The sequence below is a fragment of the Parasteatoda tepidariorum genome, chromosome 1 (genome assembly GCF_982258835.1).
Source record: "Parasteatoda tepidariorum strain Cologne lab strain chromosome 1, Ptep-v5.0, whole genome shotgun sequence".
NCBI classification, from domain to species: domain Eukaryota; kingdom Metazoa; phylum Arthropoda; class Arachnida; order Araneae; family Theridiidae; genus Parasteatoda; species Parasteatoda tepidariorum.
The window spans coordinates 50,194,277-50,211,546 of record NC_141755.1 but is presented as its reverse complement, the minus strand read 5'-3'; the positions used below and the strand labels follow the sequence as shown (position 1 = coordinate 50,211,546).

Below are 17,270 nucleotides of genomic sequence, written 5' to 3'. Positions count from 1 at the left end.
CTACAACTAACTGTTGACGGAATGCTTTGCTTTACTTTACTTGATTTCAGGTTTCCACCATTGATATTAGTGAGGAACAGTTTAAACCCAAGGCTCAAGAGACCTGTGCCGCTCCAAGCTTTCCATTTCAGTCAATGACATCAGGACGGCGCAGCATCAACTTCTCGCTTTAAAAATAAATTGTTTCTCATGTAACTATAATTCTTTTTTTACACTTATTTTAATACATTCATTGTTTTCCATAATTTCTATTTTTATTTGTGATAATTTCTTTCATATCTGATAGCAAAAATTTAGTAGTAGAAGTAAAATATCAGATTGTGTGATAGTGATCAGCAAGAATTATTATAAAACACATGAAGTAATTTTCCATGCTTTACTTCAGAAAATACAAAGGTGACACCAAATGAATTATAAAATGAACTAGAAGAATTTATCCTGCAGTGAGAGAATAAAACAGCACTATGCTTTTATTAGAATTTGGCCATTGAAATCATTACTGTTATGTAACTTTAAACAGAAATCAAACTTTTAATTAAGTCAACTACTATTGAATATTTTTAATCATCATGTCTAAAAATTAAGAAACAACTTTTTTGTGGAAATCGTAAGAAACAGAGAATCAAATGAAGTTTTATATAAATTTACATCAAAGTATGGAAAAAAGACAGTGAAAAAGTGATGATTTAATTTAATAATAGCATCTGGAGAGAAAGGAGAACCTAGCTTCCTCTTCAATTCCTCATATCAATGCTCAATGACGTCATAATATGACACTAACGATAGATATGCAAATTAAATTTTTTACCAGATCTGTGGTAGATGTTTATTTTTAAAGTTGTCCTATGCATAAAATGTTGAATTTAATTTCAGAGTTCCAAATCTTCCCACAACTGTTATAACCCTGTTCAAAATTAATGGTTTTGTTAACATGACTGTTTGAAAAATCCTTTCTAAAAAGAATTAATCTAGAAAGGACTATTATACTTTTTCAGAATTAATATTTCAGTTAAAAGCAGTTATTTATTTCTAACATTTTAAAGTGATGTAATTAAAAATTAAAGTTCAATAACAGTATTGTGTGTAATAAAGAGAGAATTATTACAGTTTTATCTAGAGCAGTTTATTTATAACAATTTGCATTATATCATATGATGGGATTAAAGATGAAGTTACAATTGTCAGTAGTACTTAATAGAAAAAATTGTATTTTGATTGCATGTTGATGTGGGCGGGAGATGATAAAAACAATGATTTGTTCAAATCCCAACGCTAGATAATCTATTTACGCAAGATGCTAAAATAGCAACTGCGTAGTGATTTACCTAAAGAAAGAAGATAAGTGAACTGATTTTTAGCTGTTTCAGTGAAAAACTGAAATAAAGAAGTCGGGACTCACACAGCCCTACATTGCTTGCCTTACTCTTTTAAGCTTATTTCCTTCTGATTAATGAAAATATTTGCGTATGGAATGGGGCTATTCATAATAATCGCTGTTTATTAATTTTAATAATCGGATTAGCCAAGTGAATTGAGAGCCATTGACTGGTTTACCCTACTCTCATGTTTTTTTTTAAGAATAAATGTCATTCCCCGTAATGCATTTATCTGCTATACCTTATACTGATGTTTCTTTAAAGTTAAGTGCCACTGCCTGGAATACATTTGCCTGATATACTCTACACTGATTTTATTTTAAGGTTAAGTGGCACTGCCCAGTACAGGCTGTTTTCTTTATAAGTCGGTATGTCTTCAAACGCTGTTTAAAATTTCCTCCCGAATTGCAATTTGCACGGCATACATCACAAATGTGAAAATATGTTTTTGATATGGTTAAATTTAGTGTTACAATTTTAATAATATTAATGATGTTTTTCAATGGCTTCACAAAAAATTACTTAAAAAAAATAGTTAAAACAACAAAAACAAAACTATAAAAAAAAATTTAAAAGCCATAGAAACACAATATTCACAACCAATTTGTTTATTGTACTATAAATGCATTTTTCCTCTTATCTTCCAGAGTTCAATGTGCACATCTATCAATAATAATATTATGATGTCATTGGACATTGATCTGAGGAGATGAAACAAAGCTAGATTCTCGTATATCTCTAGACGTTAGTATGATTCAGTCAAAGATCATGAATCTATGGCGATTGTGACAACATAGTTGAAAAATATTGTGCAAATAAGTGCTTATTGCCTAACTTTTGGAAATAAATATACATTTAAATAAAATTAAAAACATATTTACATGAACTGCAGAAAGTTTGGAATCCTCAGTTCGGTTATACTGAGCCTCAAGCTCTTTTAACATTTTCCAGGTAGTTGTTTTACCACTACCACTTTCTCCAAGCAAAATGATAGAGTGATAATATTTTCTTAATTCATACAGGTATTTAATTGTTTCAATAGTCGATGAATCTGGTTGAAGAAAATTTTCTTCTAAAACTTTCTTTATATCATTGCAAAGCTACAAAAAAAATTTGAATGCAAACAAAAAAGTAAAAAACAAGGTAGAAAAAAAATATTAAAACAATTTATATGCAAAAAACAATATCTGAAATTGCTTACTTCTAATTTACTGTCGTGATCTGATTTAAAAAAACCAAAAACTATTTCCAATATGCTTTCAAAGATGGGAATGTCAAAAGAATCGAGTATCTGAACTGTTGTTTCTCGCAAAGAAGACACTATAAACTATAAAAAAATATAAGATCTCCAATGAAGCACAAAGAAAATGGAGATTGTAATAATACATTGATGATGATAGTACGCTCATATAACCAATTAACCTGACCTCTTGCATATTTCTTAAGTAATATATTAAATCACTATACATATAGAAATAATAATATATATATACATTTTTCATTAATGCATTTTTAGTAGGACGTCTTGTATAAAATAATTAGTATATTGTACTTTGCCAAATTTTCAAAAGTAGTTAAAAATTTTATTCAATATTAAATGAAGTATACAATATGTAAAATGTCTCCTATCATCATTAGTTATTAATTAGAATCTCCCATAATCAGTGTATTAAAATAATGTCTGAAAACTGAGATGCACAATAAGCAAAATAAAATGAAGAAATGTATAAATGAAGTGTTATTTAATGTACAATTAGATTTTAATATGCTAGATACAATTTTTATAGTTCGTGGTATGGAACTCAAATGTACTAAATTAGCTGCTTGCAGTAACCAGATCGTCAACCTACCACTTAGGGATTCCACATTGTCCTTCACTTGCACAAATTCAAAAATGAATCTGAATAAAGATTCTTTTTTAAATATATTTAGACTTTATATCCTAAATATTTAAAAGGTAGCCACAATTTTAAAAATAATATGACCCTCATATAAAAAACAATCAAATTTAAGCTAAATTATTTTTAAATAATAAATTTTCAAAAGTCTTATTAAATTTTCATTATTAAAAAACTATTTTGTGGTATAAAATCTAAACCTATTAGAAATAAGGTATATTTAATTAGAAAAAATATGTTTTTGAGCAGATTCTGAAACAAAAAAGTTTTCCGCAATAACTAATTAACACATTTAAGATATACATTTCAAACTATTGAAGTAGCCTTTAGTTACATGAAAATTCTATTATTGCATCAAAAATTAGTCAAGATGTTCTTTTTAATTATTTTGTCCCTACTTTTATCTAATCTACTCCCTTTTGTTTAATTCAGAATCAAAAAACTTGTATTGTACTCTAGAAAAAAAAATCATTGCTTTCTTATTTATTACAATTAATATTTCCCTTTTTTACAATTAAGAACTTATGTACAGCTTTAAATACTTATAAACCATACATAAAATACACAACAAATAAATTATTTAGCTAAGACAAAATATGTTAATATATATACAATATGGTTTAATGCCAAAAGGTAAACATTAATTAGTTTAAATGCTCAGTTCAAAATTTGATAAATGTAGTTAATAAAATATCTAAAAACAAAATTTTAAACGAAATTAACTTAAAAATTGTTATTAAAACTTTGTTTAATAATGAAAAGCAATAAAAGAATTCAATAAAGCAATGCAATAAATAAAGCAATTACAAAACTTAATATTAATCATAACACAAGCGTTACATTAAACTAAAAAAATAATATACTTCGAAATAACCTCAATATCTTAACTTCGTGTAAAATATTAGATACCTCATCCTCTGATAAATGTGAATCAAGTTTTTTCTTTTCTTTCAGATATTTTAAGAAGTGCATGATGGCACGAAGTCCAAATGAGTAATGAAGCTTCCTAGATAATTGTTCCCTCATTTTCTTGAACACCAAATCAACATCAGCAGCTAAAGCCTACAATTTTAAAAATTTTAATACTTTTGAACAAGTTGGGTAAAATATTTTCATAAATTTCCAAAATTTATAATAACATATTTAATACAATTAAAAAGTACAAAAGCATCATTCAACATCCAGATTAATGCAAATAAGATTCATTGGAAAATTATTTTGCTTTTAATATGGTAAACTTGAATAATTCAAAGTTGAAATGACCAGAAATAGTTCATAACAGTTTAAACTTTGAATTACATATATTCTTTCAAGCAGAGATTAATCATAAAAATTAACTCCATGATTAGAGATTAAACATATTAACTTTATCAAAGAATACTGCTACATTTTTTAAAATTCAATCAAACATAGTTTTATTTGTAGCTCAATCATTCGTCTTTATGAAAATAAGGCAGATAGTTTTGATAATAAGTCAGGTTGTTTGCTTTGATAAATAACTTCATTGTCATAAAATATTATTTCAAACTATCGAGTGATACTAAATTCACTATATTTCCATTAGCTAATGCAAATATCTTGAAAAGAGCTTTAGTTTTTAACAATGCCTGTGTGTATGAGCATAAAATTTCCAAATGTTAACACTGCATTAAATTGAATAATAAGGAAATGTGATTCTAAGAATAAAAAGTATCTGTACTTCTGGGGAAAACAAAAGCTTGGACCCTTTTAACCAGTAGTGAAATAGATTCTCCAGGGTAAGTCCAAATCTTCTCTCATAAGGTGACAGGCTTCAGATGACTAATAATTGTCTTTGGATGACTGTCTCATTAACAATTTTTAATGTTTTGTTTTAAGGTAAATCACAGAAAAATTCAAATAAATCTATAGAAATATGAATTAATCAAGACTTCAAAAATTATTTTTTATTCAGATTTCTAGAGCATCAGCAAAAATTTTTAATTACCTAAAGTTTAGTTTTAAATAGATTTGAGTTATTCCTATATGACAGCATATTACATACAAAATTTCAAAATTTGCTAATTGTTAAAACTCATTTAGCCATGAACTTTATTATGCTTCATAATTTATTAAAAACCTCTTATAATCAAAAATTTCAATCATATTTTGCAAGCAAAATACAATTAGCTATAACATAATTAATTTCAATCAAAGAGCAAATTATATATATATTTTTTTATACTTCATATAACCTTTGCTTCTTGAAAGCCATAAGAAAACAGATAAACTTCAATTATAAGCTTGCAGTCAGGAGATATAATTGAAGCAGGTCTGAATACATCAGACAGGCCAAATGGTATACTAAAATTGGAGCCAGAATCTAACAGGAATAAAATATCAGACGGTTAAGTAAAATAATAGCAAACAAACATATTATAAGCATTAAGTATATCTAAGTAAAAATAATAAATTAGAGTAATTTTTTTTTTTTAAATTTAAGTACATGTTGATACTTTATAATGCATGTTAAAACTAATTAATATTATGTAAGGTGGATAAATAATAAAGTAACAAATTTATAGTGTAGGTAGTATAAATATAAATATTGCAGAACAACCCAATTATGATCAGAAATCTCAGGAGAAATTGAAAGAAGATGAATAGAGGCAAAATGCTACAAGAAGAGTGATTACTTGACAACATTTATTGGACATTATGAGTACAAATTGCATACAAGATATCATAATGGTAAGAAAGATCTTCATAGTTTTCAATATCTGACATTATGCCTGCCTAACACAGATGAAGCATTAATTGCTGGACATGGTCAAATATTTGGAGCACAGAGAATTCTTATCAAAAGATCCAATCTAACTCTACAAGCTCATATTAAACAGCAGGTTTAACAACTTTCCACATAAAAAACCAAGACTCTATAATTGTCTATGCGTAAGGGATGTCTAGTAATACACACACAGTGCTGCTAGGTGCATAGTGGCATCATAGAGTGGGGTGCACAGCATAGTGGTGTTCAAGAACATTATTAATGCTGCGCTGCCATGAAATTTTAAGTCCTTATAGTAAGATCAATATATTTTTTATTTGTATAGTTAATAGCTAATGGGTCTTAATGTTCTTTTTTAAATTGGATATTTACACAACTTAAAGGGTTAAAATGCTTTAGATAATAGTATTTTCAATAAAAAAATTATCATTCAACTAGTTTTAAAATTTTTAGTTATTTATAACTAGCTTATTTCTATCCTATCTACAAAATTTTAAAAATGGAGTACGTTAAATATCCAACTCACCAAATGAAAGAAAAATACCACATCTGTTATTAAGAGGAGTTTTATTGCCCATAAAAGAAAAATAGCTTTCTTTTCTTGCTTGAGAGTTGAAAATACTGCTCACTTCTTGAGATAAAACAGATATGATTTCAGTTTTCAACAAATTAAATCTTTCAAATAATCCCCACGCACCAATCTGCAAGTATTTATTATAAAATTAAACATAATTAAATATAAGTTATTAATACAAAAATATTAAAAAAAACTATTAAATAGTCTGAAAAAATAAGCCTATTGCAAAACAATGACAAGTCAATAAAAATGAATTTTCAAAACAAATTAATTGCGCATTAAATAGTTTCTTATTTTATCAACCACTTAAATTTGTATACTACATTTTTTCTTCCTGAATTCTTTATGCTTGACACAATTTAATTATGTTATACTGCTTTACTTTTTTAGATATTGGTTCAAAATAAGGAATCTCTGCCTCGCTTATTTCATCTTTCAATCATCTTCAAACAATTTAAATATGGGATATCATTGCTTCCCTAAAACTTTTAATTTTAAATTGTTTTTAGTGACATATACTGAAACTGTTTTACTTTAAATGAGTCATTTTAACATGATTTTGAAAAATTGGTATAACAACTTTATTGTTTGATTATATGTTTATTTTAATAACCTAATTTTAACTTTTTCCTTAAATAAAATTTTTTGTATGAAATAATGAAGTTTGACTTTTAAAGTTTATTTAATTTTATCATTATGACTTTAAAAGAGGATAGTGCAAAATGTTTTTCAAATTCCATAATACATATATTTTACACTTTTTTTTCACAAATTATTTATAATTGCATAACAATAAAACCTGAAATGAATTTGGAACACTATATTTTTTAAATTAAATGTTCCAAATTTTTCATATGTGATATTTATAAACTTTTTCAACAAAATTTCAAAATAAAAAAAAGTGAGTTCAGTCTATAGTTGAATTCTTGTGAAAAAATTTGCAGGATAAATTTTTGTCTAGTTTTAAAAGATAATCTGTCTGCTGAATTAAAAATACAAAAAGTTTTGTAACATAAGATATATAATGTATTGTTCTTTTATAATCAATTTTACTTTCAGATGATTTTTGATTTTTATTTAAATTTTATAAGGTTGAAAATAAACCACAATAGATAAATTAATTTATTTTACATATTTATATAGAGTTTGTAATTTAACAATTTCCTTTTTTAATTCTCAGAAAAGAAAAGAAACATTTTTGAAAAAGCAATTAGATAAAACCTTTTTGCTACAGCTTAAAACATCATGTCCATATTTATAATTTCTGTAGATAAATTAAAGTCAATAATAACTTAAATATTTTCTCATAAATTGAGAATTTTGTGCATTAATAATAAAAATAAAATTGTGTAAAAAAAATAAGACAATGGAAATTGCTATCAATTATTAAAAGAAAGCTTTAAATTATCCCAAATATAGATTTACAGGTTTTTAATAAAATAGTATTATTAAATACTAGTTATAAAAACAGTATGATTACCTGAGCTAGACCAGACAGCATGCGCATTAAAGAGAAATGAGTCATATTTTCAGAGCAGTTCATAATAAGCACATAATTTCCAAAAGCTTTTCCAACCTCCTTTAAAGTTTCTGTCTTTCCAGAGTTTTTGCAACCTTTCAAAAATGCTCCTTGATGCAGATTTAGAGCCGTAGTAATAGAAAGAAAACATCTATAATACAATTAGGTTGTTTAAAACCTACGTAAAAATGACAATATTTATAGTGCAGAATAAAGAAACATAATTAATTTAAATTATAAATTATGTAACATAACATAAATGTTAATAAACTATTTAAAAAAAACTTAATTATGTACTCGTTAAATATGCAAATTAAAAATAAACAATAATCGGATGTAGATTCACAAATTTGGGAAAATCAAGTATAAATAAATAAAATAATAAAAATAACTTGCAAAGGTTTATTGAAAATGAATAACATTAAAACAAATTTTAAAAAAAACTGCAAATGTAAAACAGCTTCTTGTTCGCAGTAGAACTAAAAATAACAAATGATGGAAAATCCGGAGCATCAACTCATGTTATCAAAGAAAAAAAATCATTAGTTCGCAAGGTATTGGCCCCACCTCATTTCACTTGCAAATGGGAAGTGAGGGAGATCTGTTACTAATGACAGAAAATGTAACAAAAAACCACAGGCTTCCCAAAGCCATGAAGAAAATCAATAGCAAAATTTTAGTAATAAAAGTTATGAAGGGGTTATGCTTTTGTTTTCCACACATTTCATCAGTAAATTCAAAGGGTTCAGTTTCTTCCCAGCTTTTTTTCTGCTTGCATCTTTACTTCGTTAATTTTCTGATTTTTTATTCTTATTATTCTTTAGTAGGAAAAATGAAAAATAACAAAATAAAAAATCGAATTCATTAACATTGGACTTCAAAATTATGAAAAATCAAATAATATTGCAGAACCCCTGGAAGACCTACCACATAAAAAAATTTACAATTTAAAATATTTTTATGAAAAAATTGACAATTATATTCAGGAAACTATTAAAAATTGCTTAAAATTATATATACTATGAAATTATGAGTTTTGGGTTGCATTTGAAATGCAACATACCTAGTTTGGTTTATTTCACACCGTATTATCTGTAATGTGGCAGTAACAAGAACAGCTTTATAAACTTACACATTAACTCTGTGGTACTGAGAAAAATCTTGTCTTTTATTTTGAAGGGCAGTATTAATGGTTGAAAAAATAGCATACCTGTCTGTATTGGGAGTGATTACAAGTCTATCAGTATTTCCAAGATATTCAAAACCATAACTAAAAGTAGAATTTGTTTGTCTAATCATGCAAGTGTTTTTATCATAGTTCATATAGTATCGTAGGTGAACAATCCATTCAAAAGCTGCTACATTATTACACACGTACTTCATCAGGGATTCTATAACATCACAAGAGTGAACAATACTCAATATAAGATTCATTATTTTCTTTTGAAGCAAAGGCTTAGTTTCTGGTTTTCTCAGTCTCTTGGATAGCTGATACAAAATATTTCTCTGAAAAAAAGTTTTTGATATTTTTTATTGACATACATTCACTTTAAGGAACTGTAATTATACATAAAGTATAATTTTTTAATTTCTCTGAATATAAATAATATTGATTCTTGATAAAAAAAAAAATCTACGAAAATTAGAATAAAACTTATTGGTCAAACAAATGCAAGAAATTTGTATTTTGATTAAAAGTTTTATTTGACTATATTTAAATGCGTTTTTTAGACAGTGAGTTGCCCTGCAAATATTTTTTAAATAGGAATTAGAATTTTAATTCAACTTAATTTACATATTTGATCTACTAATAAATTTACACGGGTTGAACAACCAACTAGATACTCAGAAGCGGGAAGGAACAGTAGCTACAGTAATGAGCTATGGAGAAGGACAAAAGTTTTATCCCCAATGGCAGCTTGGAGTCAACTCATCAACTTTAGATTAACTGGTACACAATGCTGAGTACATACCATTGATTTCGCAATTATGGATCCTTAGTCTCCATCATCTCCTGGTCCAGGTTATTCTTTTGTGGGAGTGCTTTACTCTATTCAAAGCATGTAGGTATAGTTTTTGCATGGGGGGGTGTTTTGTGATTGAGGAATTTATTATCCAAATTTAATTTAATTAAACCAATTACATACATACAAGTAAAATATCAAGAAATTGTATTAAAAATTATTTTACTAATAATATACATAATTTATAAAATTAAATTAAGCCTTTTGCGGCGAGACGGAAGTTTATCAACTATTTCTGATGGTGAAATAATTATGTCTCTATTATTTGCTATTAGAGCCAAACCTGTGAGTCTCTCTTGCTCCATTCTGTTTCTTAAATATGTCTTTACTCTATTTAGGGATGAAAAAGTACGTTCGGGCGTTGCTGTAGTCACTGGAATGACAATTAAGATCCCTAGTAGTTTTTTTATGTGGGGGAAAAAAAGCTCTTTGCACGAGTCATAGGTTTCCATGACACTCACAGCAGATTTGCACATGGCCCACTTTTTTTTCAATGTATTGTATTCTGCTTCTATTGTGTCTAAAGAACTTTCTTTCAAATATAACTCCTTTAAATCATGTAAATGACCTCTGGCATCATCAATAAACGAGTATAACTAACAATAAACAAGTATTTCCAGTTTTGCTATAATGTCAGAATGCGAAGTAAATCGTGCTATTAGTTCTTCGATCATATGGTCTAGAAAAGGGTAGAAAACATTCCTCTTATAAAATTGCTTCGGCGTACTCGCGGGAGCGTTACTCCTGCAAGTTTGTTTGGACACAGTGCGAGGCATCTCTAGCTCATTAGTCCCCAGCATAGTTTTTGCTTTTGCAATGATATTTTTAAATATGATGTCATCATTATCACATCTGATTTCTGTTAGTGACTCGATGACGATCTTAACACGTTCATAAGCATCGCAGAGGTTCAGAGAAACTGCCTGCAGTTCTACATTTAAACATGAAGTATAGTAAAACACTTTATTTAAAATTACTAACGACACTACGAACTGAGAGTTCTGCATGCTTTGCGCAAATTGAAACGCTTCAGGATCTCTTTTTTCAAGTATCTGCAATACTTTTATGATTGCATCATACATTTACACAAATCGTTCCACAGCCTTGTGTTTTTCTGTCCATCTCATTTCACAAAGGGATATTAATTGAGAATGAACATTTTCATCCATTTCATGTGATGTTTTCTTGAGCACAATACTCCTTATAGAAGACTGTCTGAAGTAGTTTACAATAGATTTTACGGTTCCTATACAATTCCAAATAACTGAGACAGTGGAAGAATGTGCAATCACTAAATTAAGAGTATGTGCAGCACAATGTACGAAATGTGCCTTAGGGTACCGAGCACTTGCACAAGTGCGCACGCCTCTAAATTTTCCACTCATGACTGCAGCACCATCATAACCTTGACCTACCATCATCTCCAGATCTAGTCCACAGGAAATCAGCCTTTCTATTATGGTATCTGCTAATGCGGTTGCTGTTAAGTCTTCAACTTTAACAAATTCTATAAGGTCTTCACGAATAATTGATTTTTCATCAGAAATATTCAAATATCATATACATAATGACAACTGCTGTTCCCTTGAAACATCCTGCGTTTCATCCGCTAAAACTGAAAAATAGCCAGGCCCTTTATTTTTCACTCTTTCTATGATAGCCTTTTGAACTGTATTCCCACACAACTCTATGATTTCATTCTTAATAGTAGGTGATGTATACATCGACCTACTATCTGGTGCCTGATTTTGCAAATGCATTTTAAGAGTATCATCACCAGAACGAGCTTGATACCGAAGTAAAGCGAGGCTCTGTGAGCCCTATTGGACCACTATCATCGTTACCTCTTAAGGCCAATTCTTGTCGACCGCAAACAATAAAATTTTCTACAATCGCAATGAGTTTCTGGCGATTTTCATTAGCAATTTTCTTTTTTTCAATGTTCAAAGTCTGCAAGACATCTTGGGTTCTTTCTGATGTCACAGAAGAAAATCCATCAGCTTTTTGAACAGAAAATCGATGGTATACCGTTTTTTCATGTTTCTGGAAGGTTTCCTTGGCTTTCCTCCAGTTTGAAAATGACTTATTAACAAGAGCTCCAAGCTGCTGTTGACCACGACCACCAAAGTCTTTTCCAAATAATACACAAATTTTGCAGAGAGCTCCTTGTAAATAATCGGTATAAACTAGCCAATTATATTGTGTTCACCAGTGACGTTGAAATGACAAGTTTCTACTTGTACTTATTGGAAACTGGTACCCAGATGATGGAATCCAAGAGTCATTAAGAGCTTTGAAAAGTTCCTCATCATTTTCTGATGAATGTTTCACATATCTGCCAATATCGCGTTCATTTATTATCGACGCTCCTGAGTGATCTAAAAATAAAAGTAAACTTATTGTTACTTTATACTTTTCCTCTGGCACAAAAATAATATTAAATAATAGGGACCATTTTTGAATCGCATATACTTTTCTTAAATATTTTTGACTCCTCTCCTTTTCTTTGTCACATATTTCGCTATATTATATAGATATATGCTAGTAATTCAGAACAAAACATATGCTATGGATTATATTTCTAAATTCATTTTTAAACTTTAACTACGTTTTTTAATAACATTTGTAAACGTAACAATAACAATGATTAGCTTTGTACTTATTTTGATGAAAAATATTTAAGACAAACTACCTAAAATATTTAGGCTGCTTATTTTAAATATTTTTTCTTTAAGCAAAATACAGAATTTCACACTTTTTGTAACTCCACCTCCTTGTCACAAACTCTCACAATTTCACAAACCACTTCCACCTCTCCAAGCGTGTAATCATTTATGGACACCGTCTTATTGGAATTAATGTTAATGATAAAGTTTTAAAAATATAGAAAGTATAATAAAAAGAACGAAAATTATTTTCAGTCTGAAATTTTTAGGAAATATAGTAATCGCAGAAAATTGATATGAAGACAACATTTGTGACAAAAGAAATCTAACTTATTAACAATTTCTGTTTTCATCCCTAAATTTACTTTTTATCAAAAGATCATTTTTTACCTTTAAAATACACTATCTATTTAAAAAAAAAAAAGGGTATTTCAGAATATCCCTACCAATACAGTTTCTCACTTTTTAGTTTCTCATATTCTCCTTTTCAATGTTGAAGTTTGGTTTGTTATCTTAGGTATAAAATATTGAAAAATAATATTTAGGTTGTAAGATGTGTATCATAAAAATAACGAATTTTTTGTGATTTAATATTATCTAAATTAGTTCTGCCCGGCAGTTGTGCTTCTCATATGATATATTCTTCCTTTTAACTAAGTAATAAAAATGCTTTTTCAAAAACAAAATGCAGTAAAAATATCCAAAAATTTCAGTAGTAATATTATTAGTTCATTTTTCTTATCTATATATATGCATTCATACTAATATAACGAATCATGCATATACTGTAGCTTCATGTATAATAAACAAAAAATTAAGTGGACCACCCTGAATAACTTTTAATATCAACAGAACTTTACGTTCCTAGACTTAATCTTAATGGTTCAAAGCGGTGACCTCAAATATGCTAATTAATTAGTGCAGATGATATTTTAAGTTACGAAATCAGACACAAAAACGTGCTTTCTCTGAATAAACATACCTTTTTTTCCAACGGATTCAGAACGCAGACCTCCAAACTTTAAAGAGGAGACGTAATCTGTGAAATAACGAAGAGTGAAACAAAATTTGGATCCCTAAATTTTAATTTTCGCTTATTTCACCATATCTCGAGAACATTTTATGCGAATTAAGAAATATTTGCACACAATTATGAAATTTGCTTATCCAAATATAATTTCATGAAAAAATTAAATTTTGTTAAAGATTTATTATTTTATTTAATAATAGGCAAAATAATTTTGAATTAAAAGGTACACAATGTTTTACATAATTTTAAAGTATGTAATTTTTCATGGTAAAATTTTTTTTTGAGTAAAATCGGTGGAATAGTTATCGAAAGATCGAAAAAAGTAAAAATTTCGATTTTAAAAAAGTAACAATTTCTCAAGAACTATTCTACTGATTTTGCTCAAACTTTGTATTTTTCCAAGTAAAATTACATACTTTAATATAATGTAAAAAACTGCATACCTTAGAATTCAAAACTTTTCAACTAATATTAAATAAAATAATAAAAAGTAATAAACAATAAACTACTAAAAAGCAATAAATTACTAAAAGTTATTTTTTATGGAATTATTTTTGGCTAAATAAATTTCATAATTTTGTGTGAGCATTTTTTAATTCGCTTAAAAAGTTCTCGAGATATGGTGAAATAAGCAAAAAGTATAATTAACATTATGGGAAACAAACTTTGGATCTCTTTCTAGACCAAATTAGGGAATCGCTACCTCTTATATTTTGGAGTCATAATACGTCATTGCGTCTAATGTCGTAACTGAAAATATCGTCAGCACTAATTAATTAGCACATTTCAGGTCACCCCCCTTATCAATTGAGTTTGAGTCCTAGAGCTTGAAAATCCGATCATTAGGACCAAAAGTTATTAAGGGTGGTTCGCTCTTTTCCCCCCCCCCCTTCTTTTTTGGTATACTTTGCATTATGATATGATCATGTCAAGTTCACTAGGTCATAAATATTATTTGGAAACAATTTAGAGCTAAAAATGGGTGACAACTTATGTTAAAGAATATTATAACGTTTCGTATATTACAGCAAAATATTTAAATAAATAAAATATAATGAATAAATAAGTTGAATAAAATAAAAATATTCTCAAACATTTTTCTAATATTTTTTTTTGTTTTCAAATTATTCAAAATTTTAAAGTTAGCAGCTTGTCTATGTTCTCTCAAAATTGATTAAAATTCTGCTTTATTCATTGATATCTAAGAATAAGCCAGCAAAGTTGAGGAACTTAATACTTAATACTGTACTACTTAATCTGTCCAAAAAAATCTAATTTTTCAGAATTGAAAATGGATTTTGTTTTATGCTTAAAATATAAATGTGAAATTTTTTGGGATTAAATTTTGCCTTACAGATAGTTATCTGGAATCTGTGTTATATTAATTAAAAATCAGAAACAATTTTATTTGAAAATGTTGTTCTAGACATTGTCACTATAACTAGAAAAGTGGTTTAACAATGTAATATATATTCTCAAAAATAATAAGAAATTAAACACAACAGTATAAACTTACTTGCTGTAAATTGAAAGTCTTGTGAAGTTGATTCTAAATCTATCGAAGGAGAAGAAGGAGCAAAACTACATTCTTGGCTAGATATAGAGATACTCGAACTGCTGCCATTCCCGATCATCATCAGAATTGCTCTTTTTTGTTTTGATAAAATAATCTAATACAGAAGTTTTCACTGTACGCTTCATTTAAAAGCTAAAAATCACAACCAGTGATCTAAATGAAGATCAAAATAAAGACATAAGCCATAAACGTCGTTGATCGCTTCCCTTCGAATGGGAGATAAGTGAAATTCAAATAAAAAGAACATTGAAACAAAACTACCATTATTATCAAAAATTCACATATAAAAAATATTAATAAAAAATTCATCTGTTCAATGCAAATTATAATGCGTTTAAGCAGCCAAAATAATATATAAAAAAATGAATTCCTTACGAAGTATAATATATGGGTAATTTCAAAAAATACGACACATAGAAATTTTTTTTTTAATTTTTAACCCTTTGGAATGGAATACAATATTTTTTTTAAAAAAAATACTCATTTAGTAACATAACCCTAATTAATAGATTATAGAGAGCAATATACAATAGTTAATAAACATTTAGCAGTTTTATATTATTCCTCGACATTCAAGTGCCAGAAAAATTACAATTTATAATTTTATAGCTTTTACTCCATTTCATTTTTAGTTAGTCTCTGTGTTATTTTATCACAAGACTCTATAAAATAGCTCAGACTGAATAATATAGTTTATATGAATTATTTAGACAATTCAGGAAAATGACAATGTATAAAATATTTAAAAATTTTCTAAAATTAAGGAAAAATTATCTATAGTATTAAAAAAAAAGACCTTGTACAATGGGGGGGTGTTTGAACACCCTGAACACCCCCTTACCTATGTCCTTGACTCTATTAGATACTCAATCAGCATTGATGACCTCCATTGAAGTCAAATTGAACTTTACAAACAATTTTTAAAATAAAAAGATTTTTAGGTATAATTAATAATTATTACCCATTTTTTCTTTAGCGCTTTCAAAGCTGAAGTCACAGCTGTTTCTTGAACCGTTTTTATACCTTGGGTAACTTCTGCAGTCCACTGAATCATTATAGCGAGGAGACATACTTGTCCAGGAAACTTAGTCAACCATTTTGATGTACCAAAATCATATTCTTCTTTAGATAAAGCTGTCGAGAGAGCTTGAAGACATTTTGATAAAGATGTTTTAAGTGCTGAGTGCATCATTTTTTCAATCTCTAATAACCATGATTCAACAGGACCTTCCAAGTTTATAGGATTTGAAAACTGAACACTTTCATTGCACGAGGAATACATTCCTAATGCTTGATTTGTGACTATTTTCTCCCTCTATAAACAGCAATTTAGATGAAATTAAAATAATGTTTAATAACATAACAATAAAAAACATATCAATAAAAAGACAAACCATTTTTTCTTCCGTTTTTTCCATTATTTCTAATCTATGCAAGCTGTCAAATAACTTCTTGAGATAGGGTTGAATAGCAGTAGATTTTTGTAGACCAATGATAGTAAGCAAATCATCATTTGAAATAAAGTAAAAACGAGGAAAGACACGACGCTTTGAGTCTAAATAAAAGTTCAATGATTGTTGAATGCCTTCAATCTTTCTGTTCAGTTCATACAATCTGTCAACAAAACCTGAAAAGAATATTTAAATTTTTCTTTTCGAAATCATTTATAAAAGTATTACTTCAGAATGAATTATTTCTGAAAAAGTATTAATTTGAAAAAATATTTTTTAAAACTAGGATCGAATAAATTGTTTCTTAATAATTTCTTTAATTAACTGAAATAATTAGCCCAATTATTTATTTTTTAGTGTGTTCAAAGCATTAACAAATGATTAAAGAGCTAAGTTTCCATTGTTTT

General features: G+C 27.7%; 1 protein-coding gene and 1 long non-coding RNA gene across 2 annotated transcripts in view; both read right to left on the bottom strand.

Moving 5' to 3' along the window:
- Positions 1 to 17,270, bottom strand: part of LOC107449012 (dynein axonemal heavy chain 2) — a 130,562-nt gene that overhangs the window by 63,866 nt on the left and 49,426 nt on the right. Inside the window, exons 29-37 of the mRNA XM_087163412.1 lie at positions 16,807 to 17,039; positions 16,374 to 16,727; positions 9,327 to 9,622; positions 8,078 to 8,267; positions 6,547 to 6,721; positions 5,488 to 5,615; positions 4,184 to 4,336; positions 2,578 to 2,703; positions 2,258 to 2,476 (exon numbers count right to left, since the gene is read on the bottom strand). Coding sequence (XP_087019538.1) covers positions 2,258 to 2,476; positions 2,578 to 2,703; positions 4,184 to 4,336; positions 5,488 to 5,615; positions 6,547 to 6,721; positions 8,078 to 8,267; positions 9,327 to 9,622; positions 16,374 to 16,727; positions 16,807 to 17,039 — 1,874 coding nt within the window. The remainder of the gene's footprint in view (positions 1 to 2,257; positions 2,477 to 2,577; positions 2,704 to 4,183; positions 4,337 to 5,487; positions 5,616 to 6,546; positions 6,722 to 8,077; positions 8,268 to 9,326; positions 9,623 to 16,373; positions 16,728 to 16,806; positions 17,040 to 17,270) is intronic.
- Positions 9,698 to 15,538, bottom strand: LOC147816446 (uncharacterized). The gene is made up of 2 exons (XR_015433628.1): positions 15,353 to 15,538; positions 9,698 to 12,518 (listed from the first exon to the last, which is right to left on the bottom strand). It is a non-coding gene; the product is annotated as an uncharacterized LOC147816446 (long non-coding RNA).